The 26,147-nt window shown below is 19.8% G+C and overlaps 7 protein-coding genes across 7 annotated transcripts; 5 read left to right on the top strand and 2 right to left on the bottom strand.

The window, feature by feature from the left end:
• Positions 1-306: 306 nt before the first annotated feature.
• Positions 307-1,782, top strand: HK (hexokinase, putative; the record flags this gene model as incomplete). Its single annotated transcript, XM_028677519.1, has 1 exon — positions 307-1,782. The coding sequence occupies one exon, from the start codon at positions 307-309 to the stop codon at positions 1,780-1,782; it is 1,476 nt and encodes a 491-aa protein (XP_028533900.1).
• Positions 1,783-3,194: 1,412 nt separating this feature from the next.
• On the top strand, positions 3,195-4,165 carry PRELSG_1124200 (conserved Plasmodium protein, unknown function; the record flags this gene model as incomplete). The annotated part of the gene is made up of 2 exons (XM_028677518.1): positions 3,195-3,946; positions 4,111-4,165. 2 exons carry the CDS (start codon positions 3,195-3,197, stop codon positions 4,163-4,165), a joined length of 807 nt encoding a protein of 268 aa, XP_028533899.1.
• Positions 4,166-4,194: 29 nt separating this feature from the next.
• Positions 4,195-6,046, bottom strand: PRELSG_1124100 (conserved Plasmodium protein, unknown function; the record flags this gene model as incomplete). The annotated part of the gene is made up of 7 exons (XM_028677517.1): positions 4,195-4,237; positions 4,349-4,482; positions 4,576-4,630; positions 4,765-4,898; positions 5,020-5,424; positions 5,527-5,691; positions 5,990-6,046. 7 exons carry the CDS (start codon positions 6,044-6,046, stop codon positions 4,195-4,197), a joined length of 993 nt encoding a protein of 330 aa, XP_028533898.1.
• A 755-nt stretch (positions 6,047-6,801) lies between these two features.
• On the top strand, positions 6,802-8,303 carry PRELSG_1124000 (conserved Plasmodium protein, unknown function; the record flags this gene model as incomplete). The annotated part of the gene is made up of 9 exons (XM_028677516.1): positions 6,802-6,853; positions 7,001-7,024; positions 7,102-7,157; positions 7,261-7,277; positions 7,445-7,572; positions 7,722-7,752; positions 7,843-7,918; positions 8,061-8,141; positions 8,259-8,303. The coding sequence occupies 9 exons, from the start codon at positions 6,802-6,804 to the stop codon at positions 8,301-8,303; spliced, it is 510 nt and encodes a 169-aa protein (XP_028533897.1).
• A 703-nt stretch (positions 8,304-9,006) lies between these two features.
• PRELSG_1123900 (conserved Plasmodium protein, unknown function) lies at positions 9,007-10,677 on the bottom strand (the record flags this gene model as incomplete). The annotated part of the gene is made up of 1 exon (XM_028677515.1): positions 9,007-10,677. The coding sequence occupies one exon, from the start codon at positions 10,675-10,677 to the stop codon at positions 9,007-9,009; it is 1,671 nt and encodes a 556-aa protein (XP_028533896.1).
• Positions 10,678-12,219: 1,542 nt separating this feature from the next.
• PRELSG_1123800 (anaphase promoting complex subunit, putative) lies at positions 12,220-12,489 on the top strand (the record flags this gene model as incomplete). Its single annotated transcript, XM_028677514.1, has 1 exon — positions 12,220-12,489. The coding sequence occupies one exon, from the start codon at positions 12,220-12,222 to the stop codon at positions 12,487-12,489; it is 270 nt and encodes an 89-aa protein (XP_028533895.1).
• A 5,726-nt stretch (positions 12,490-18,215) lies between these two features.
• On the top strand, positions 18,216-25,988 carry ISWI (SNF2 helicase, putative; the record flags this gene model as incomplete). Its single annotated transcript, XM_028677513.1, has 1 exon — positions 18,216-25,988. The coding sequence occupies one exon, from the start codon at positions 18,216-18,218 to the stop codon at positions 25,986-25,988; it is 7,773 nt and encodes a 2,590-aa protein (XP_028533894.1).
• Positions 25,989-26,147: the final 159 nt, after the last annotated feature.

Here is a 26,147-nt window from a genome sequence, read left to right as displayed (position 1 = left end):
TCATTTTTATATACTAAGTTTTATTTATATATTATTTTTATTTTCTTATTTTTATTTTATTTTTTTATTTTTATTGCATATATTTATTGTAATTTATTTTATGTAACTTTGATACATCATTTAAATATTTAATATAGATATTCTGGCTTAATTATATAGTTGATTTTTATTTATACATTTCACATTTATAAATATATATATATATATATAAATTATCTAAAAGAAATTTATTATATTTTATTATTTTTATTTTTTTTTTTTTCTATATATTTATTAATCTCCTTTTTATATAGAAAATAATTAAAAATGAGTGAATACTGTTTGGAACAGGAAAATAATGCATACTCAAAATTAGATACTATTGAATGCAATATCCCAATAAATGAGGAATTATTAGAAAGAATAAATAAGTTCGTTGATCAGTTACGAGTCCCTTATTGTATTTTAGAAGAATTCGTAGATAATTTTGTGTATGAATTAAAAAAAGGGTTAGAAGCACATCGAAAGCATCCCAACTTGTGGATACCTCATGAATGCAGCTTTAAAATGTTAGATTCATGTATTTCTGATATTCCATCAGGTAAAGAAAAGGGAACCTATTATGCAATTGATTTTGGAGGGACTAATTTTAGGGCTGTAAGAGCTTCATTAGATGGGAATGGTAAAATTAAGAGAGATCAAGAAAAATACAGTTTGAAATTTACAGGAACATTTTCTCATGAGAAAGGATTGCTAGATAAAAACGCTACAGCTACTCAACTATTTGACCATTTTGCTGAAAGGATTAAATATATAATGGGAGAATTCAATGATTTAGATAATAAAGAAATTAAACATGTTGGATTTACTTTTTCTTTTCCTTGTACATCTCCATCAATTAATTGTGCAATTCTTATTGATTGGACGAAAGGATTTGAAACAGGAAGAGCTACAAATGATCCAGTAGAAGGTCGTGATGTCTGCAAATTAATGAATGAAGCATTTGCAAGATCATGTGTACCTGCGAAAGTTTGCTGCGTAGTTAATGATAGTGTTGGCACATTGATGTCTTGTGCATATCAAAAAGGAAAAAGCACTCCTCCTTGTTACATAGGAGTCATCTTAGGAACAGGCTCAAATGGTTCTTACTATGAACCAGAATGGAAGAAATATAAATATTCAGGAAAAATTATAAATATTGAATTCGGTAATTTTGACAAAGATTTACCATTAGCACCAATTGATTTAGTATTGGATTGGTATTCCTCTAACAGAAGTAGACAATTATTCGAAAAAATGATATCTGGTGCTTATTTAGGTGAAATAGTTAGGAGATATATGGTTAATGTTCTTCAAAGTTCATCCTCAAAAAAAATGTGGATAAGTGATACTTTTAATTCTGAATCAGGTAGTGTAGTATTAAACGATACTTCAAAAAATTTTGAAGAAACTAAAAAAGTTGCAAAAGATGCATGGGATATTGATTTAACTGATGAGCAAGTATATGCTCTTAGAAAAATATGTGAAGCCGTTTATAACCGTTCAGCTGGTTTAGCTGCCGCTGTAATTGCTGCTATAGCAAAAAGAATCAAAATTATTGAACACTCAAAATTTTCTTGCGGAATTGATGGGTCATTATATGTTAAAAATGCATGGTATTGTAAAAGATTAAAAGAGCATTTAAAAGTAATTTTAGCAGATAAATCAGAAAATTTGATTATTATTCCTGCTGATGATGGATCAGGAAAAGGTGCGGCCATCACGGCAGCTGTTGTTGCTTCAAGCAGTAATATTTTATCTTAATGTACATATTCTATATTTATGTACATTAAATTAATAAGAATATTATGCTTTTATTTTTTATTATTTTATATTTTTTTTTCTTTTATTATATTTTTATTTACTCTTTTATTAATTATTTAAGAAAATTACTCACAATAGAATACAATACATTTATATAAAAGTATTTTTTATTCCTATTTTTATTACTTCTCTTGTTACTTGGATTTATTTTATCCAATTTTATTATAATGTATATATACGGTCTTATTATTATCATTCTTATATAATACTTTTTTAATAACATTCATATTTTTAGAATTGAATGTAAAGTATTTATAAGATTTAATATAATATTACAATAAAAGAAATTTTTTTTTCTAATATATTCTATTTTTATATCAATTTATATAGTTATATCTATGATTTTTTTTTTTTTCTATTTTAATTTTTTTACTACAATTAAGATGAATCTTACACGAGCTAATTGTTATATTTTAATATCTTAAAAATACTTTAAATAATTAAATTAATAAAAAAAAGAGATAGATTTAGATGTTTGTTTATATTCTAAAAATATATATATTCTTCGTGTTAAAAACATAATTTACCTATTATGAGAAGTTAAAAACTGTATTAATAATAAATGCTTCTAAGTAGTCTTTTTTTAAAAAAAAAGTATTTAACAAGTATTTACATATATTTTATATAAAATTAATTAATATAAAATTAGTATAAATTAATATAAACTAAATTAAAAAAAAAAAACACAATACTAAAATTATTACATACACCTAGAAATTATGTAAAAAACTATTACAAAACTCATGCAAAATATTAAAAATATAATTAATATAAAATGAAATTAAAATATTATGTGATGATATATTTTTTGAAAGTATATACACATTTTTATTTCTAAAGAAATTTTTATATTATTTTTATAAATAATAATTTTTTTTATTGTAATTTTTGTGTGATGTATATGTTATAATAAATTATTTGAACTCTTCATTTATAATATTTTATACAAGCCTTGTAACTTGTAATTTTTATAAAACATATATATACATGGATAAACACAAATGAATAAAAAAAGGGTTTTTTATTTTAAATAATTATACATATTATCATTAAACTTTTTTAATTTTTAAATAAATTTTTGGTAATATTTTAAAACATTATTTTTTAGAACTTTTTTTTTCTTCTCATTACTCTTTTTAATTAAAAATTTTATGTAATTTAAAATTTTTTTTTTTTTTTTTTAAATTCAGGTATAAAATTATTTTTTTATCATTTTTTTGTATTTCATATTATTAAAAAAAAATTAAGTTAATATTGTGTACCCATGAAGAGGGAAAAAATAAAAAAAAAAGATGTATTTGTTTTATTAAATACAAAATAAATTGTTATAATTTTTTTTTTTTGTTTATTAAATGCCTCGAGGAGGCCATAAAGGAGGTTTATTTCCAGTGAGTGGGATAAAATGGGGAATGAATGAGAGAATAAAAAAAAGAGGTTTATATCATAATAGGAGAGAAGATATTTTAACTCCAAGATGGGGATATAGATATGAAAACAGAAATAAAAAGTATTTACCTGATGGTAGTTCTAAATCCTTTGATATAGATGCTTCTAAAGCTTGGCCAAAGGAAAAAACACAATGGAACTATTATTATAATATTAATGAAAATAGATATATATGGCCAAGTATTTGCGCTTATAATCCAGAAATAAAAAATTATATTTTAAATGTTTTAGAAAGCAGTGAAAAACAATTTAGTGGAATTGGTTTAGAAGAAGTATCAAATGAAAGAAGTTTCAAAAAAGATTCTATAAGTACATACAATAAAAATAATTATTTATATAAATTAGCAAATGAATTTAATAATTCTATTTATCCTCAAATTGAAATTAACTTAAATAATAATTTAAAAAGGGGAAAGATTCAAAAGTTATACGATATAGTTCGTGAAGAAAATATATGGAAAACTACGCAAAAAATTAAAACTGTTGAAAGTAAAAATGTTTTCCCATATGTTGATGATAATTCTACTTTAATTCGAGAATTGCCTTTATCTGAAATCTTATATACAAAGAGCAATTTACGCTTAAAAGTTAGAAGACATCCTAAATGGATGAATGTACAATTTTTAAAAAAAAAAATAAAAATCCCATATTTGTATAGGTAATTATTCTTTATGTTTTCTTTTTTTTTTTTTTATATGGATATATATTTTTGTATTATTTATTCTATTTCTCTTCTAATTTACTGTTCTTTAAATTAATTTAATTCGTTATTATAATAAGTTTAGCCATATTTTTATATTAATCATTTATTATTTTTTATAGGAGGAGAGTTGCTAGGGAAGAATTACAAAAAAAAGAATTTGGCTCATTTTTTTAATATATGCAAAAAAAAAAAAAAAAAATATATCACTTTTTCTTAAAACCATGAAGTATTAGTTTCGCTCTTTCTCTATATATATACAAAGAAAAAAAATTAAAATCAAGTTCACATACATTAAAAGTATAGATATAAAATTATAATATATTATATACATATATATATATATATATTTTTTTTTACCTTCTATAATCTTGTATCATTTTTAAATTATCCTTTTCTTCTATCTTTTTATCTTCTTTTATGTCTCCAGATATACTCTCAAAATTTATTTTGTGTTCATCCAATTTAAAAATAAATGTTAAAAAATCTATAGGCTAAAAAATTTAATTGCCCTAATTTAATTTTTTTTTTTTTAAATATTAATTTTTTTATGTAAAATATTAGATTTTTTTTTTTTTTTTAATTACATTAATTTTCCATGATTTATCATTTGAAACATTTTTGTTGTATAATATTTTTTTTCTAAAAAAACAAATATATATATATATATAACAATTTTTTTTTTATTAACATTTAAGCTTTCTTATTATTTTTTTATCATTTTCATTAACATCTTTAAAAATTAAATATTTAATTTTTATTTTATATTAAATTACGTGAAATATTCATATTCTTTTGATCCGTATTGTAAATATTTAAAATTTTCTATACATCTAATTAGAAATTGTATATATAAAGTAGCTGATTCATTTTTTAAAGTAGAAATTTTGTTAATAAGATCATCTACTTCCTAAATTGGTATCAAATATATAAATAAATGTATTATTAAGCATATATATATATATATATATATATATATATATATATATATATATATATTTTGGAGAAAAAATGTATTTCATTATCATTACTGCAAAATTTTCACTATCAGTTAATTCTTCTTTATTTCCCTTTGTTGTTTTATCACTTTCTTGGTCTGATTCCATATATTTCATAAAAAGAGTAGAATATGACTGATCTTTTTCTTCATTTTTTCTTTTTTTTTTTTCTTTTAAATTATTCAATTGTTTTTCTTTTAGTATTTTTGTTGTCGCTTCATTTTTAGTTACTTTTTTATTTTCTAATTCAACAACAAATTCAAAAAGGCTTTTTAAAGGACTAGGTATAAAATTTGGGTAGGTCTTTATTATTCTTTTTGTTGTATTTAATTTAATGAATTCATAATATTCATGTAAAGGGTGATCAACATGTAAAAAAGGGAATTTTATTAATAAATCATTGTCTAACTTTAGGTAGAATTCTACAATATCACTTTCCTGTACATTAATATACGTAAATTATATATTAGTAACAAAAAGAATATATTTAAAGAATATTTTTATGTTCTATTACATACTATTTTTTTTAATTATTATTACCAAATTAACAAATATGGCTGTATATTCAATAACAATATGTTCTCTTAAACTTTTGGGTAAACAAATGTCTTTTTTGTTGTCAGGCAAATTATATGTAAATATTTCTTTTTCTTTTTCATTTTCTTCATTAAAAGAATGAGAATTTTCTTTTATTGTTTCATTATTCTAAAAGTTAAACATTGGTATTTTCATTTATAAAAATAAAAAAAAAAAAGGAATAATTAACTTTGCATTTGAAATAAATTTTTTTCTTTTGTTGTAATTTCTTTTAAAAACTTAATGTTTCTATTGAGTAAATAAAACTTTCACAATTCTGATTACATAAAATATAAAATTTTCTAACTTATTAGTTTTATAAATATTTTAAAAAAGGAAATAAAAGGAGAATGTTAAAGATTACTAATAAAATTAAACTTATATAATGTATATTATATATATGTATTTTTTTTTTTCTTTCATTTACATAAATATAATTTAAATACTCAGGAGGAGGTTCCTTACTGAAATTTCTCTTGCTCATTTTCTATTTCAATTCTTTACTATCAAAAAGAATAAAATTAAAAAAACAAAAAAAATAAAGTTTTACTTTATTTTTAATTACAAAAAAATTCAAAAGTATAAAAATATATATATATATGAACTTAAGTAGTTATATGAATGTTAAAGTTAAAATAAACATTGAACAAAATATTCTTAATTTAAAAATATAATTTTTTTAATTACATTTTATGTTAAAAGAAAGGAACGTGCTATTAAGAAATCAGGCTATTATTATTATTCTTATAAAATTCCATTTATGATTATTATTTTTCAAATTATTAAAATTAAAATTATTATATTAATTAAAACAATAATAATATATATATAATTAATTTTAAATTACCATTATTTTATATATGTATATATATTCCCACAATTTTTTAAATAATAAAATTTTAAATAACTATCTTATTCTTATAATTGGTGTTTAATAAGTAATAATTAGTATATACTATTATTTCAATTTTTCTTGATTATTATGTATTAATTATATTCAAATTTATATTATTTTGTATGTACACAAAACTCAAAAATAAATGTATGCTATAAAAGAATTAACTCTTTCTTAAGAAATTTATGTTAAAAATAAAGTTCCCTATTAATTTAGAAAATTTTGATAATTTTTTTTTTAATTCATTCTCTTATTTTATTCTTTCTAATTATTTAACTTTTTTTGTTTAAGTACACTCTCAAAATAGTTGATTTGTATTTGTTTTTCTAATATTTTTATTAAGAATGAATGAAATTTATTTGTTTATTTTTGTCCTGTTTTTTCATTTTTCAGAATGTATGCTTCCATGGACCAAAAAAAGAAAAGCAGGCAAAAAAAAATAAATAAATTAAATTAAATTGAAAATAACATCCTTTTCAAATATAATTTATTCCAATTATTTCTATTTTACTATCTTTTATCTCATCCTAATTTTATTTATAGTTAATCAAATGGCTATAATAAAAGGTTATATATATGATTTTTTTTTTTTTTTTTTTTTATACATAAATATATAATTAATTTTTTTTATTTTCTTTATGAAGACATGTCAAAAGAACTAAAAAATATATCTGAATCCCTTCCTACCCAAAAAGATATTGTAAGATGATATATTTTTTTTTTTATTTTCTTTTAATATATAATTTTTTTTATCAAATTTTTACCTACTACATTGTTTTAAATATCCTAATACAAAATTTTAGAATAACAAAATTCACAAGTAATAAATAAAAATAATCTATCATTTGCTTGATTCTATCTATAAAAAAGATATTAAATACTATCAATATCCCTATTATTGCTGTTGTTATTACTGCTTTTATAGTCTTTTACTTTTTTTTCTGTTACAACTAATATTATTATTTCATTTTCCCTATATTCTATTAGAATAGATAATGAAGTTTTAGAAAAATTAAATGAAGATATAATTAATGATGAAAATTTAGCAAAACATAAGCCACATGTTTGCCAAGAACCTCCTTATGAAAGAGACTATTCTTATTTGTGCCCTGAAGGTTTTATAAAAAAAAAAAAGAATTATTTTTTTTTAGAATTAGTGTAATATATTAAATATGATAATATTTAAATAATTTATTTATAATTCTAAATAGTTTGCTGATTTTGCATATTTTATCTTTTAAATGATATTTTTCATTTGAGTTAGGTTGGATAAAAAATTCTACAGGGCAGTGTTGGTAAAAAGAAATAAAAAAACTTTGTTTTTCATTTTTTTATGTATTTTATTTTTATCTTTATTTTTTTTTTTTTTTCTTTTACTAACATAGGGGGATAGACTATGATGGGCATTGTGAATCGCTAAAATATTTTCAAGAATATTCAGATGATGAAAAATTGGAATTTGTATAATTGCATTTGCAAAAAAGAAAAAAAAAAAAAGAATATATTTTATATACTTTTAAAAATATTTATTTTTTTTAAATGTTTTCCTCCAATATAAATATATTAATTATTCCTTTTGATGTTTATCTATATATATATATAGGAATTAAATTGTTGTGCCTTATGGCCTAAATTAAAGAACGTAGCAAAAAAAACTAATAAAAAGGACATTTTAAGAGGATCGGTTATTTTTTTATATTTTATTTTATTACACTATATTACTTCATCTTTTTTAAGAGTTTTCCCATTATAAAAATTTATTTTATAGTATTATAAATATATATACTTATTTTCCTTTTAGATAAATTCAAACAATGGGTTAATTATAAAACCAAAAAACATGTAGAAAAAAAAAAAAAAAATAAGGATTGAACTCTTTTATTATTTTATATACACAATTGAAGTGCCATAAATATAAAGGACATAAAATTGATCCTAGACACTTTTTATTACTTTTTGAAATTTTAGCTAAAAATTAAATTTTTTTTACATAAAATTGTGTATATATTTATCTAATATTTTTTTTTTTTTTTTTTTTTTAACAAAATAAAAAAGTTCATAAACAAATTTAAATGTCTTTTCATATTTCTATTAAAAAATGTAATATATTGTTACCAAAAATATTAAAAAATAATATAATAGTAATAAAACCAAAATAATTTAAAATTTTTTATTTACTTCGTTAAATATTAATATATTTATTACACTCAATTATAAAAATAAAGCAAAATAAAAAATAAAATAGAAATAGAAATTTTTAGTTTTATATAACAAATATAAAAAAAAAAGAAAAATACAAAAAAATTATATAAAGAATATATATATTTTTTTTTCTTAATGATAATTGAACTAATATTTTAATAAGACCCATTTATGATTCATAAAAATACGAAGAAACAAGAAAATAATTTTAAAATAATAATAATAAAAAAAATATAAGAAAAAACAAATTATTTTAACTTATCATTGTATTTATTTAGAGCTATTTTTATTATCCTTTTTTTTTTTTAAGCCAATTTTACTTAATTTTTTTTATTTATTAAAAATATCTACTTAAAATTTAATTTTAGGTTCAGCTTTGGTTGAAATTTAAAAAAAGGAATTTTATCTCCTTGCTGTTGAACTTCAGGTGTATTTCTATCATTTACAATACCAAGCACAAATGTTAAAATACCTAAATCATATATAAAGTAACTCTGTAGATTTCCATAGCCATTTTTTCTTACTAATGACGTTAAAGTTAGATTCATATTTAAAGAAGGATTAAACCATTTTTTTTTTTTTTTAAGGGCTTCTTTTAATTTCCGTTTATCAAATAACTTTTTCAGTGGGCTTTGATTTAAATTATAATAACTATTTAATATTTGATCTAACTTCTCTTCAAATCGATATAAAAACTCATTAATTGTATTATTAAGATTGTTATATAATTTAAATTGTTCATTGATTAATTTATTTATTTCTATTGTAAATTTTATTATTAAAGAATTCTTTAAATGATCGATTTTATCTTTTTTTTCTATCAAATCTTTACCATTACTTATGTTGTATTTATTTAACATCATATATTTTCCTTTATTAAGATAAGTGGTTTCTAAAAGTAATAACTGTTTTAGTATTTGTTTACGTATTAATGTTTGAAATCTTACTAATAATTTCTGAAAAATTGTCTTTTTAAATTTTGTACCTGTTTGTTCAAACGTTAATAAATGAAATAAAAGTAAAGAGTTTTTTATAAGATCTTTTGATAGAGTACCATAATTTTCAATAACACTCCCCATTGTAATTTCTTTTTCATACTCGTAATAAATTTTATCAAAATAATTTAATACTTTTATATATGATTCTTCTATTACATATACATTATAAACATATTTTTGATTAAAAAAATCAAAATTCTTAAATGTATTCATTTCTTTTATAGCACTTTCTATACTATTTATCAGCAGTTCATATTTATTTATATTATTATTTTGCAATAAATCTATACTTATTTTGCTCTGTTTTATTAAATAAATATATAAATTATTATACTTTAATTTTAAATGTTTAATCAAATCATTACGAGTACTAGTACTTTGTAGTTTTTCGTCATCTACAATAATGAAATAAATATTCATATTTTTACTTTTCTCATTTAACCTATTTAGAAGCATTTCTACTTTTTTTGGTAAATTAAAAAGATATTTTTTATTTGTATTATTTTCAAGAAATTTTTTCTTTTCGTTTTTGTCATATATTTCTTTATATATATCTTCAATATATATAGGTATTATAACAATATTTGTCGACTCAATAATCATATTAACTAATTTTTCGTAATTATATATTGTTTCATAATTATCTAAAAACTCTTCATTTTCTAATAAATCTACATCAAGAACTATATTAAAATTATTATTTTTATCATACCCAAGCCATAGGTCTAATTTCTGGTGAAATCCCAAATTAATAAAATTTCTTTTTTCAGGTGATATATTAAAAATTTTTTCTAAAATTCTTCTTTTATTACTCCCAGAACCTCCATAATAAGAAAAAACATACTTATTTTTATTTTTTATATTAATATCTTTTATTTGATACAGTTTTAAAGTTTGTAATTTATCATTGTAATCTTGATCTGATAATAAATTAATGCATTCATATTTTTTTGTTGTTTTTTCATGAGTATTCTTTACACTTAAAATAAAATAAAAAAGAATTAAATAAAAATTTATCATTTCAATTCTCTAATATATTTTTTCTTTTATTTTTTTCAACATTGAAATTAATACACATAAAAAAATAGAATAAATAATTATGCAATCAGTATTTGCATATGAATTTTATTTAGCAATTAATTTAAAATTACAACAGTTATATACTAATTTAATAAAAAAATATTAATGAAATTTATATTTGTATGAAATTTTATTTATTTTTAAAGTATATTGCATCTTTCCCTAATTTTTTTAAAAAAACTTATATTAATTTTTTTTTTTTATATCTAAGGTTTATATACATATGTATATATATATATTTTTTTTTTAAATATTGAATTATAAATTCTAGTGAATGTTTTCAGTATCTCTTCTTATTTAACTAATTATATCTTTTATTTAAATTGGGACATCTATATTTTAATAAACAATTAAAATGATTATTAAATAAAAAAAAAAAAAAAAAGAAAAGCTGGTTTGCTTATCTCAATCATAATAAAAGCTTAAATATTATTAATACGAAACAAAAAAGATAAAAGCGGCATTAACAGTTTACCTATATGAAACCTTTTAATTTTTTTAATTTCAATTAATTTCAATTATAAACGCAACGTAATTTTTCATGTTTCGTGATAATTCTTTCTGTAGAATCTTTTCATAAATTAAAATTTCATCTTTTTTAATATTAAGTGTATATATATTGTTAATACTATTAGTAGGAATTAATAAATGATAAATTAGGTATAAGCTAATGAACTATAATATTATCTTTTTTAGTGAGGAATTTATTTTAATTTTTAAAAAAAAAATGTAATTTTAACATATACTCAGTTATAACTTTATAAATATTTTATTTTTCTAGTAAATTTATTTTTTTTATTTAATTTTCCTTTTTTACTTTTTTTTTTTTAGAGAAAAATATTATAAAATATATGTCATTGATTCATTGCTAATACTATTCTGTTATTTTTAATTAATATAAATTTTTTTTCTTTAGAAGGAAAAAGACATATAAAATATGCTATAATATTTAAACAAATAAAAAAGAAAAAAAAAATCTGAATAAAAAATTGGATCATTTGTTTTTTTAAAGTTTCAAGCTTAAAATAAAAAGAAGCTTACACAGAATAATTATATCAAATGAAATTCATAAATTTAACACAAAAATATTTGAAATAATAATAAAAAATAAAAAAAAACTATGAATAACAAAATTTTATGAAATACAGAAGTATTTCTTTAAATATGAAATTTTAAAAATAATAAAAAATTAAAAATTATACAAAATAGAATATTAAGATATTTTTAAAATAAAAAAAAAAAGCCAAAATGTACAATATTTATAATAAAATTTAGTGTATTCATGATATATTTATATAAAAATAAGATTTTAGTATATTTTTTGTATGAACAGGTTCATAAAAAATAAATAACTTCTATGAATTAACAAAGAAGAAAATAAAGAAGAAAGTAAAAAAAAAAATTATATAATTATAAAAAAAATATATACAAAAGGGTATATAATTCTTGAAAAAATGAAAAATAAAAAAGAATATTAATAAAATGCCAAAGGTTACAGTGAAAAAACTCCATGCTGTTGCAAAATGGAAATGGTCGGGAACATCTTTAGATAGTGTGTGTGCAATTTGCAATAACTCTTTGGAAAATACCTGTACGAATTGTATTAGACCAGGTGATAGCTGTCCTCCGGCTTTTGGAAAATGTGGTCATCATTTTCATTTGCATTGTATAGAGAAATGGATAAAACAAAATAAATTAACTTGCCCTTGTTGTAGAGCAGATTGGTATTATGAAACTCAAAAGCTCAATTAATTGAAATATAAAATGAACATAATAAAAATACGAAACATTTTTCCTATGTTTCTTTTGCCTTTTATATATTCATACATTTGCTTAAATATGAATATATCTTTTTAAGTATTTTTCATTATTCTTATAAAAAACAAACTTTTAAATAATATTTTTAATTTTTAGTAATTTTTTCACTCAAATTCTTAATTATATTAATTTTGTTTTGAAGTATAAATATTTTGCATCCAGTCTCTATTAACTATTCATAGGCAAATAGATAGAATTACTTTTTCTCGCTATATCACTATTAGTTTTATTTTCAGTGAAATATTCTACCTGTAAATTTTTTTTTAAATTTAATTATATTTCTTCCCGTTATGATCATCAGAGAACGAATAAGATACAAAATTAAAATTTTAACAATATTTTTTTTAGTTTTCTTCAATTGTAAATGAATTTTTTAAAAATATACATCTATTTTTTATTTAATTAGAAATTATTTTCAATTTAAAAACTGCGATAGATGTAAAATAATTTCTGAAAAAATATCCTTATATATATTTTATTTTTCCTACTTTATTAAATACAAACTTCTTACAAAAGTTATTTTCTTACATGAACAAATATTTTCATCTTTAAAAATTTTTAGGTATAATACATATTTTTATGTATTATTATGAAATAATAATTTTTTCGAAAATAGAATAGCAACACAGTAGACAAAAGTAAACTTATAATACAAGAAAAATTTCTCTCACTTTAAATTAGGAAATATAATTTTTTAAATATAAATATATATGATGAAAATAATAAAATATAATAAAAAAATGGACTTTATAAATGTTAATATATTTAATTGGATATTAATTTTTACAATGACAATTCATTTTATGTAAAAAGAATTAAATAAATGATGATGTATTATTTGAGTTATTCCATTTAGATATTTAAAAGTATAAAAATATTTATGGAAATTAGGATAAAGTATCTAAATCTCACATATCTTTATATTTTAATTCTATTTTACATAATTATTTTTTATATTAAAAAATTAAATTTGCATCCAATAAATAATTTTTAATTGTAAGAGTGTAAAGAAATAAAACAAAATATTATTCTTCAAATATTTAGTTTTTTTTTGTGAAATTTTTTTAAATAATATTTTACTAGAAACATAAAATATTAAAATAATGTTATATAGAAAATGAGATCTTTCTTTTTCAGTTGTAATTATAGAAATTATATTAAAATATATTCAAATGATTTATTATATTTAATAATTTTTTTAATAAAAATGATAAATTTCCTATGAATTTTTTAAAATTATTAAAATCAAAAAACAACAAAATAAAGAATTATTCTAATATTATAACACTAAATTTAGTAAAGATAAATATTTATCTTTTTGTTATTTTTACTATATGTGATACCATTAATTTTTTTTCAATATATATGTGGAAGCTTAATAACTAATTCTAAGGAACTATATTAATAACTCAAGTTTAGAATAAATTTACATACTTATATCTATTTTATAAATAGTATCGTAAAATATAAATTTAAAATATAATACTTTTACTTTCTTCTATTATTTATACTTACCAGTTAAATGATTTTTTTTTTTTCGATTTTTTTATGAATAAGTTTTTTTTTAAAAAAATAATTCATTAAAAGATATTTAAGTGAAAATACCATTCAAAAAGAAGAAAAAAAGTATATTAGACAAATTATAATAACTATATTAGCACATTTGCACTATCTTTTTAAAGATTCTTTTTTAAAGTAGTTCTTGTTAAAGATCAAAATTTTATATTTTTCTGAGTATTGTTATTGTATATATATTTACTTTTTTATTTTATTTTTACTTGAGGAAACTATAAAAAATTAGATGATTAAAAATGAAATTATCTTTATTTGAAGTAATTAAAAAAAAATGTTTTTCATATTCTTATATGAAGATTTTAAATATGTTAATAATAAAAATAAATATTTAAATTATTGCCCTAAATTATATTACAAAAATTCACTTTTTTTTTGTTTGTTTTTTAATTATTCACTAAAATATATAAACTTAATACAAAATTTTTAAAATTATAAATACTTTATTTTTTTTTAAATATCTTAACAAAATGAAGGAAATATTTACACTGAACAAATAAGATACTTTCTCCCATTAAGTACTTTGCAGTTCACGCTAATATATATTGTATCTATTCCCTATGTATATAAAGCACATAATATTACATTAAATTCATATTAACTTATTATTTATCACTCTAAACATATTAATAATTATCACTTATATTTTATTCACTCTACTTGAAAGGAAAATAGTCATTATACACTGAATAGTAAAAATATACAGTTAAGTTCATAAAATATATAATTACAGATACTTGCTTTTAACTATAGTATAATATTTATATAAATAACTATATTATTTAAAATGAAAAAGTAGAAAAATTCAATTAAAAATTAAAATTCAAATATAAAATTTTTTATTATATCTTCAAAAAATAGTCTAAGAATATTAAAACACATTCATATATGTGCATTTGTATTTATTTCATTAATAAAAAAATACTTCATTAATAATGAAAAATATATAAATAAAAAAAAAATATTAATAATGATTAACCGCAATATTTATTTATTAGATTTTAATTTTTGCTCAAATAAATTTTTTTTTTAATTGTATTTTTTTAAAATAACTTATTTTTCCCGCGTCTTATTTTTGTATTTTGTATATTTATTCTGTTAATATAATAAATATTTTTAAAATATTTATGTAGATTTTCAATTTTTATTTTTTAAGGTTCTTACCGTATAAAAAATGCTAGATGAAGGAAAAAGATAACATATTTTTTATAAAAAAAAAAATATTTATACATAATATATATATATATATGAAGCCATCTTTACTTTTACATGTTTTTTTAATAATGTCTAAATAAAAAGTATGTTTTTATATATGATAAACTTTTATAATGAAACTACTCTATTTAAGAACAAATATTTTAAAACTTTAACAAAAAAACAAAGCTACTTTTTATTTTATTTATTTATATACTTTGTATTTATATGCACAACTATTTTCAGAATATATAATAAAATATTTTTATTAAAAAGTTAAATGCTGTTAAATATATAATAAAATTTTGAGATTATAAATATATTTTTGTAAGTGATTCGCTGATAAAAATTTATAAAAGATATTTGAATTATTTTTTCATATATATATATGTATGTTTACATTATAATTTGACTTCTTTACTTTTGTGTTGTATTTTTTCTCATTTAATTTTTCTTAAAAAAAATATACATGGTAATAAGTACATGAGAAAATACATTTATGTAGATTATAAATAGATATGTAGACAAAATGTAATATTCTATAAAAATAAGAAATGTTATATTAATTGAAATAATAATCCAATTACACATAATATTTATAAAGAAATATATATATATATATATATATTTTTATGCTTTACAATTATACTTTTTGATTACAATTGTTATCATTATACATATATTATTTTATATATTTTCTTTTTATGTTTATATTTCATATTTTTATAAGACAAAAAAAATACAAAATATATATATTAGATGCACATAAGTTATAAAGGAAAAAAAAAATAGAAAAACTAAAATTTTTTATAAAGAATATTTTCGAGTATACACACAGTTGAATTGTTATTTCATAATAATAATACTATTACATAAAATAAAAAATTATTGTGTGCTTATAGTGCATTCTTTATCTTTAAATTTAAATATTAAAAGAAAAAAAAGCAAAGAAAAATTGCATGATTTATGAAAATAATATAAAAGAAAGAGTTTATATATATTAAAATTTATATATTATTTAACAATAATAATGAACAAACCAAATAATTAATTATTATAAATACTTTAAAGAGAGGGAGGAAAAAAAAATAATATATAGTAAGCTTAATTTATGTGTAAAATAAAAAAAACCTCATTGAAAATATAAATAAAATAAATAATAAAAAAAGTTATATATAAAAAAATACTTTTTTTTTTTTTAATTTGCTTTTATAATTATTATTACTCTATTATTTAATATTATTAATTAACATATAGTTTATTATTTACTAAATAGAAATTTAATTAAAAAAATGGAGAAATTTTTAAAATATAAAAATAAGGAACCTTTTAATATTTTTACAATTAGAAAATTTTAAAGTAAAAATATGAATAGAATTATCTTCATTTATTAATGTAACTAAATAAATTATCTATATTTTTAATAAATTTTTAAATACCCCTTTAGAAACATATATATACTTGTATATCTTAATATTATTTTATTTTTGCATTTGCTAGTGTTAATTTTCAAATTTTATGCAGCATTTTATTTAAATTATTTGTTTTTTTTTTTTTTTTATGAAATGATTCGCACACATACATGATTTATATTCTATTGATTTTTTTTTTTTTTTAAATATATTAACTATATAAAACATTTTTCTCTTTTTCTCTTTCATTTTTCTTCTATTTTTTTCTTATTTTTTATTTTTTTATCTTTACCTTTTTATTCCATATTTTTCAATAATATACATAAGCGTTTGTATATAAATATATAAACATATATGTATATATATTTACATATAATACATAAATATATGTGTATATATATATATATATATATATATATATATATATATATATATGTATTTATGTATTTATGTATATATATATATATATATAGGTATACATTTTTCTCTTTTTTTTTTTGAATATAACTTATTTCCTTTTATAATTTAATTGTACCTTTCTTATATATATATATATATATATATATTTTTAATAAAAGTTACATACTCATAAATGTGTTTAGTTAATTTAAATTAAAAAGATCCTTGCCTTTTTCTACAGGATATTTTTGTTTATGTATCTTCTTGTATTTGCCTATTTTTTATTGACTTTTGAAATTGTTTTTTTTTTTTTTTATTTTTTGTATTTAGCCTATTTCAATATTAATTTAATTTTCGAATTAGAAAAATATTAAGTTTTTTTTTTTTAAATAATTTTACTAAAACTACTCGTATATGTATAAAAAAGTTACGATAAAATGCATGTAGATGAAACGTTTTTTTTTTTTTTTTAAATAAATATGATTATATATATTTTTATATATGTACATATATAATTCATATATATACGCAAGTAAAAATATATATTTTTTTTTTTTATATATAAATATATATACTTGCATATATATATATATATATATATATATGTATATATACATATATATATATATATATATATATATATATATATATATATATATACCTAATACGCTTATATATTTATATAAATGCATATATATTTATACAAGTATATATATATATATATTTTTTTTATTTTATTTAAGATTTTTTTTTTTTGGAAATTTAAAAAGTTCATTAAATACTTTTTCACTTAAAATAGTAAATATACATATTTTTTTACTATTTAAAGATTTCTTTTTTTCTTCATTTCAATAATTTATAATTTTTATTAACAAATATATTATTGTTTTATCAAATTTATAAAATTACTTATATATATATATGTATTTTTATTTTATTTTTTTTTACTTAAAATTAATTTCATAAAATTTTTTTAATTTAAATTTTTTTTATTAATTTGGTATATATATATATTATATATGTGTATAAATATACATATGTATATATATTTATATATATATTTCCTTTTTTTTTCTTGTTAAAATGAGAATAAGAAAATCATGGTGCACATTATGTCGTGAGAATTTTGAAGAAGGAGACGAGTGTATGCAATGCAAACAATGTAAAAAAAAATTTCATCGAGAATGTTTACAAGCAGAAAATTTAATAGATAATAATCAATTAAAAGATATAAAAAATTATATATGCTATCATTGTATGAATGAAGAAAATGATATTCCAGAAAATGAAGAAAGATGTAAAATATGTAGAGAAAAGTCGTCAAACCTTGTTTTATTACTATGCGATGGATGTCCTAATAGTTATCATGTTACTTGTTTAGGTTTACAGTCAGAGCCAACAACAGAAAAATGGTTTTGTCCTGTATGTAAACCTGAAGAACATAAAAATTTAGATGTTAGAAGGATGCGAAAAGGTTTTATAATTGATAATATGAATGGAGAGCATGTGAATTCATCTACATGCTATGTTTGTCAGAGGCATGGAAAATTATTAGGTTGCGATTTTTGCCCTAATTCTTTTCATCCAACATGTTTACCTGACTTAGATTTTGATAATATCTCAGATCAATGGGAATGTCCATGTTGTAAAAATGAAGATCCTTTATTGAATCAAGGACATAAAAGATGGACAAAGAATGAAATTCAAGAAATTATGAAAAAAAGACAAAGGGAATTAAGTTTTTGGAGATCAAAAATTATAAAATATAGAAATAGATTTTTATTAGCTCATAGAAAGGATTTGCAACCTTTTGTAAATCCTAGAGTATTTGCAAATTTAACAAAAATATTCAAAAATGATTTTTATAATTTAAAAAATAATAATGGAAGTAAGAAATCAAACAAAAATAACAACGATTACGATAAAACAAATATGAAAAAAGATTTAGACATTGATTCTAAGGAATTTGATGATTACATATCTTCTTTAGAAGATGAAGCAAATGAAAATGCAAATAACTTTATTGAATCAGTATTTTTAAGTGTTTATTATCCTAATGGAAGAAAAATTGAAAGAAGGCCATTAGTTGATAATGTCCAATTAAAGCCACATCAAGAAGATGGTGTGGAATGGTTACTAAAATCCTTTTTAACAGGAGGTGCTATTTTAGCAGATGAAATGGGTTTAGGAAAAACTATACAAACTTTATGCTTTCTTTCTTATTTAAAATGCAATAAAATTGATGGACCTCATTTAATTGTTGTTCCCCTATCTACTGTTGGAAATTGGTTAAGAGAAATACACAGATTCACACCTCACCTTACATGTATCAAAATTTGCGGATCAAAAAATGAAAGAACCCATGCTAAAGAAGATAGATTAGCAGAAAAGGGATTATATGATTTATATGTAACTACTTACGAAACAGTTAAAAATGAAGAAGAGTTTTTTGTAGAAACAATACCTAAATGGCAATGTATAGTATTGGATGAAGCTCATAGAATAAAAAATCAAAGTGGTGCTATTAGGCATTCTATGGATAGGGTGGTAGGAAATATGCGATTATTATTGACAGGTACTCCTTTACAAAATAATTCCGCTGAACTATTTACTTTAATTAATTTTATGTTTCCAGATATATTTAAAAACTCCGAAATAATAGAGCAAGCATTTATGAATGCATCACAAAATAGCAGTAATCATAAGAACAGTAATTTAAAAAATAAAAATAGTAAAGACGAAAAAAATATTCAGAATACAAATAATAGTGGCAATTCTAAATTAAATGTAGACATTGGCAATATAGATTTAAAGTCTGCTATAAAAGAAGAAGATTTAAAATCTATACGTTGTTTATTAGATAAAATTATGTTAAGAAGGCTAAAAGAACAAGCGATTACACTTCCTAGAAAAATTTTCCATGATGTTTGGTTACCCTTAGGAAGCTTATCAGCACATTGGTATAAAAGACTCTTAGATATTAGATCTATGGTAGAGGAAAAAGTTAGCGTAAAAAAATTATTAGGTTTAGTTATAAAAATGAGAATTATATGTGGTCATCCAAAAGGAATTGTTAGCAGACCAACACAGATGGAAAAGTTATTTGCATTTTTTGAAGAAGAGAGTGAAGAAATTAAAGAGCAAGTTAAAAATGATGCAATAAAATTAAAAAATATTTCGGGGCAAGAACATATTGAATCTTCTTCAAAACTTATATTTATAGATAAATTATTGTGTCAATTACATTATGAAAATTGTAAATATGTTAAAAATTATTCCACCAATTTTGAAAAGCATAAGAAAGAGGTTGCTGCTTATACCTATCACAAAATTCAAGAACAAAATAATGCACAAAAAAAAAAAAGGGAACACTCTGGAAAATTTAAAAAAATTGAAGCATTAGAAAACAGTCCTTTATTTATGGAAATTTATAATAAAGGAAAATTTGATTTAAAACCAACTTCAGAAAAAGAAGATTTATTAAAAAATTTTATGCATACAGTGCCTGTTGATAATGAATGTCCATATAAAAAGAAAAGATGTATCTATGATAAAGTGAAAGATCTTTTTAAAAATACCAGTGATTCTAATAACAAAAAAAATATATTTTTTAAAGATGATAATAATGAAAATGATCTCTCAGATGATCGTTATAGCTGTAACAATATAAATAATAATATGAATGATAATGAGGAAAATAAAAATGAAAGTGATAATTGTATGAATTCTTCGAAAGAAAATGAAAGAAATAATTTATTCGATGATGAAGAGAATAATAGTGGTACTAAAAAAAATAGTAGAATCTCTAATGATGATAGTGACGATGAAGAATATACAAAAAATTATGAAAGTTTATCAAATAAAAAAAATAAAAAGAAAAAACTTATTTCAGAGAAAAATGTTAATAGTGTGAATTACAAAAAAAATAAAAAAGGAAATAGTAATAGTTTATTTGATAGCAACGATGAAAATGATTATGAAGAAGAAGATGGAGAAGATACCGATGATCAGAGTGAAGAGGAAGATGAATTAGGTGACGAAGAGTATAGAGAAATTGATGATGATGCAAATAATAAAAAAAAAAATAATAATAATAATAAAAATGAAGACAAAAAATTAAAAGGAAGGAAAATAAAAAGTAGCAAAAATGATGATAAAATAGTTTCTTTAAATGAAAATTGTAAAATGATGAATATTAGAGAATTTTTTAAAAATGAAAAGGAATTATCAAATAATTCTCAGAAAAAAAATGATAAAAAAAAAATGGAAAAATATGATATAAAAAAAGAGGAATCAAATGAATTAAAAACAGAAGAATTAAAGAAAATAGAAGAAAATAAGAAATTAGAAAATTGTTATGAAAATAAAAGAGTATATGAAGAAGAAGAAAAAAAAATAGATCAAAAAGAAGATCAAAATATGAATGACAAATATAAAAAAGAAGAAGTGAAACAAAAACAAGAGAAAGAAGAAACTTATGATAATGAGGAAAAAAAGATACCAATCGATAAAAATTGTTCTAATGAAGAAAAAGAAGAAAACAATGAAAAAATGAAAAAAGGGGAAATAAGAATGCATAAGGTGTTAATATTTACCCAATTTCAGTTAGTATTAGATGAATTAGAAGAATATTGTAAGTATAGATGTTGGAAATACATGAGATTAGATGGATCCACTAATAAATTAATAAGAGAATTAGACATACGTGAATTTAATTTAAGTAATAGCATATATTTTATTTACTTAATCAGTACCAGGGCTGGTGGTTTAGGTATTAATTTAACTGCAGCTAATCATGTTATTATGTATGATGAAGATTGGAATCCTTTCATTGATTTACAAGCAATTGATAGAGCACATAGAATAGGACAAAGGAGGGAAGTAAATGTTTGGAAATTGATGACTGAATGGACAGTCGAAGAAAGAATGGCATTTAGAAGAGAACAAAAATTAAAATTAGATAAATTAGTTGTTCAAACACAAGATGATGAAGACTTATTAGACAATTTTGAAGAGAAGTTATCATCTGATGAAATAAGAAAATTAATGTTACATGGAAAAGCAGCTATACAAAATATGAATGTAGAAAATACTAATGATTTCTCTTTAGAGTTTTTTATTGAAAGAGGACGAAGAAAATTACCTATTGTAAATGGAGTAGATTTAGAAAAAGAAGAAAAATGTACCATAGAAGAGGAAATAAACAATATAAATGAAAATGATGTATATATAGAAAAAGATGAAATTGCTGATACACAAAATATTGAAGATGATAACGCAATTGATATAGATGAAGTCATGATAGATGAAGCAGAAGAACCTGAAATTAGACACAATAATACAGTTTTAACCGATTGTAGTCCAACATATGCAGAAGGAAATGATCAGTTATATTTAAATAATCTTAATAAATCAAAAACCTCTCTTTCAAAGGCTAACACAAATACCAATCAATTTGCATCAAATAATTTGGGTAGTGATACAACATTATGGAGATCCGTAAGAGAAAGAAAAAAACCGCAAAATATGTATACACCTGAATATTGGGGAAGAAAACAAGAAGTAAAACAAATAAAACATGAATATAGGTGCTTTATATGTAATAATACAAAAAATTACAAAACTATTGTTAAGGATAGAAACGGAAATGATATAGAAATAGATTATGGAGATATGATAAATTGTTTTCGTTGCCCTAAAACTTATCATAAATTATGTGAAGGAATAAAAGATGAAAATGTAAAAAAAACTTGGACATGCAGTTGGCACGAATGCTGCTTATGTTTTAGAAAGTCATCGCAATGTGGTAATTTATTAATACATTGTGCTACTTGTCCTACTAGTTTTTGTTATAATTGTTTTCCTCCAGATTATGTAAGATATTATGTTGGAGAAGAATATTATCATAATTTACGTCAGAGAGGAGTTAATTTTACACCCCAGAATTGGGTGTGCTTTTTATGCTCTAAATGCAAAGCTGTAGAAGAACAAAAGAAAAGAAGAAAAATGACTAAGGAAGAAAGAGAAAATGAAAAACAATTACAAAAAGAATTAAGAAGTCAACTACAAGATAGTAAACAAGAAGAATTAGAAGCAAAAAAAAGAAAAAGAGCTCAGCAAATTGAAAGAGATAAATTTATTATAGAAAACAGAAAAAGAATAGATGCTTTGGATCAGAAATATGAAACTCAACTAAGAAATGCATATGAAAATTTATTCCCAGTTAATTTTGTTAAAGAATTAGTTAATAGAATAGAACATGCAAAAATGTTAAAACAAAAGGGAATTGATGAGGATAATAAAGAAGTTAATAAAAAAAAATCTACTACATTTTTACATACAAAATTGCCACATAAACTTTTAGTTTTATGTGAAAACTGTAAATTACCTTGCCATGCTAATTACAAATATCCAGGCAAATGTTGTTTCCCATTAGAGTTAGATAAGTCTTACTTTTATGCTAATTCATCATTTAATCAATCCAATAAAGATAGTAATGACAAGAAAATAACAGCGAAAAACGACGCATCTAATGAAATTAAAGATAAAGAAGAAAAAAAAGAAGAAGAAAATAATAATTTAGAAAAAGAATGTGAAAGTAATACAAAAGAAATCAAAAATGTAAAAGAAGAGAATGATAATAAAATAAATGAAAAAGGAGATGAACAGGAAAATACAAATAAAAAATCAACATGCAGTTTGAAAATAGAAAACAAAAAAAGTGACGAAGATATCACCTTAAATAATTCATTAACTTACAAAAATAGTAAAGTTATTAGTACTAATGATGATGAAAATAAGTATTTTAAAGAAGCAGCTGATATAAAAAATAAAAGTGATCATAGCAACAATCAAAATAATTCTACAAATGAAAATGTAAAATGCGAAAAAGAAGGCAAACAAGACAATAATAATAATAATAATTATTATGAAAAAGAAGAAAATAAAGAAAATGGAGGAGAAAATGAAGAGGATGATTTTAATGAGAAAAAACAAAATAAAATAGAAAAAACTAGCAGTGAGGAGAAATGCAAAAATAATTCAAATGAAAATATTAAAGTCAATATTGTAATAAATGAAAATGAAATAAAAACAGAAAACAATGATAATAATAAAATAACTACACCTAATAACAATGATAATAATTCTATATCTAATTCAAAAGGAAAAACCAGAAGATTTTTAAGAGCTGTCTGCTCAAAATGTGGTACTGTACAACTAGGAAAATTAGCCCACTTTAGAAAACATTGTGATAAGCTAACAGAAGAAGAAAAAAATGAATATGAAGAAAAGAGAGAAAAATTAAAACAATTAATTGATCTATTGAATAGGAAAAAAATTGAAGATGAACATACGGAAGAAGAATATAAAAATATGTCTATTTTTAAATTCAAAAGCCTATATAATTATTTTCAGGATAAAGCAGATGATATATTAGAAGAATGCATTCGAGAAATGAAATGGGATATTTTAATATCTAGTAAAAAGAAAGTGGTAAAAAAGGAAAAGGAATCAAAAAAAAATTATAACAAAAACGAGGAGGATAAAAATGAAGATAATATAAATTCTAATTCAAAATCTAAATTAACTCACCTTTTATATAGTCAACCATTAACAATAAGCTCTGATTGTTCAGAAACAAAAGACATCATAGAAATAAAAAGTGATATAACAGATGAAATGAGGGAAATAATAAATGAAGAAATTTCATCATTTACAGGAAAAAGAAAAAAAAATTCAAAGAATACAAAAAAAGTAAAAAAAAAAAAAATAAATGATAACAATATAGAATCAAATGTAAATAATTTACAAAATGAAAATGAGTTACAAAACTTAAATTTAATTGTAAATCCGTTTCATGAGCAACTTATTAAAGACACTCATAATGTAAATTTCATAAGAGAATCATTCAACGATGAATTTTTAAACAAAGCTAAAGAATTTCTTAGGGTAACAAAAAGTAAATTATTAAATAACTCTTTCTCTGAAAGTAGTGATGCAGAAATATTAGGATCTTCTGAAAATAATAAAAAATTAAATCAAGATGATATAGAAAAATCGATTATTCAAGACTATCTTAACAAAATGAAAAATTCATTTACTGATAGTAATTCATATACAAATAAAAATAATTTTAATGATAATTTAAACGAATTAAATTATACAAGTTCATGCGTAAATGATAAAGAAAATATGAATGATTACAGAAATGATTTATATAAAAATTCATATGAAAATACTAATTATTGCATCTGCTCAAGCAAATCTAACTCATGTAATAAGCACCCTCCTTCTAATACAAGCAAAAGTAATGAAAAGATAGAAGAGTTTAATAGAAATTCAAGTTATTCTTTAAATGATTTTAATACTGATATTTATAATATTGATAAAAATATTCATTCAGAAGAAATAGAGAAGAAGCTGTTAAATTTATGTGCAAAAACAAATTTAATGAACAAAAATGATTTTCAGAATGATAGCAAGGAAGAGAAAAGTATTATAATAGAAGATGAAAATAATTTTCTTTTAAATAAAAATGAAAAAATTTTTCAAAAAAGTAAAGTTTCACTAGATGATAGCGTTGATTATGATATTAAAAAAATAACAAATAGTTCAGAGGCATGTGGTGCAAATAAAGTTCAAGAATATATTCTGTATAGAAGGAAAAAAAACAGTAATAGCGCTAATTCGAGTAATATGAATGATAATATTGAAAATGATAATAACAATAATACAAACGATGATAATTTGTTAGATAATGGTGATAATATATTTCAGCATTTAAATTTGGATGATGTAAAAAATTTTTTAAAAAGTGCTGAATTAAATAATGAAAAGCTACCTGAAATAAATTAAGGCCCAATACATTGATTATAATCGATACCCATGGAAATAAATAAATGTTTTACTTCTTTTAGAACTCTTAATAAATTTTTAAGGAGTGATAGAGTAAATATTTTATTTTAATTATTAGTAATGAATGCTTAAAAAACTGATAAAAGTGTATTATAATTT

This window comes from Plasmodium relictum, assembly GCF_900005765.1.
Source record: "Plasmodium relictum strain SGS1 genome assembly, chromosome: 11".
Classification (NCBI taxonomy): domain Eukaryota; phylum Apicomplexa; class Aconoidasida; order Haemosporida; family Plasmodiidae; genus Plasmodium; species Plasmodium relictum.
Note: the sequence above shows the minus strand (reverse complement) of the source record. Positions and strands in the feature narration are given on the sequence as shown.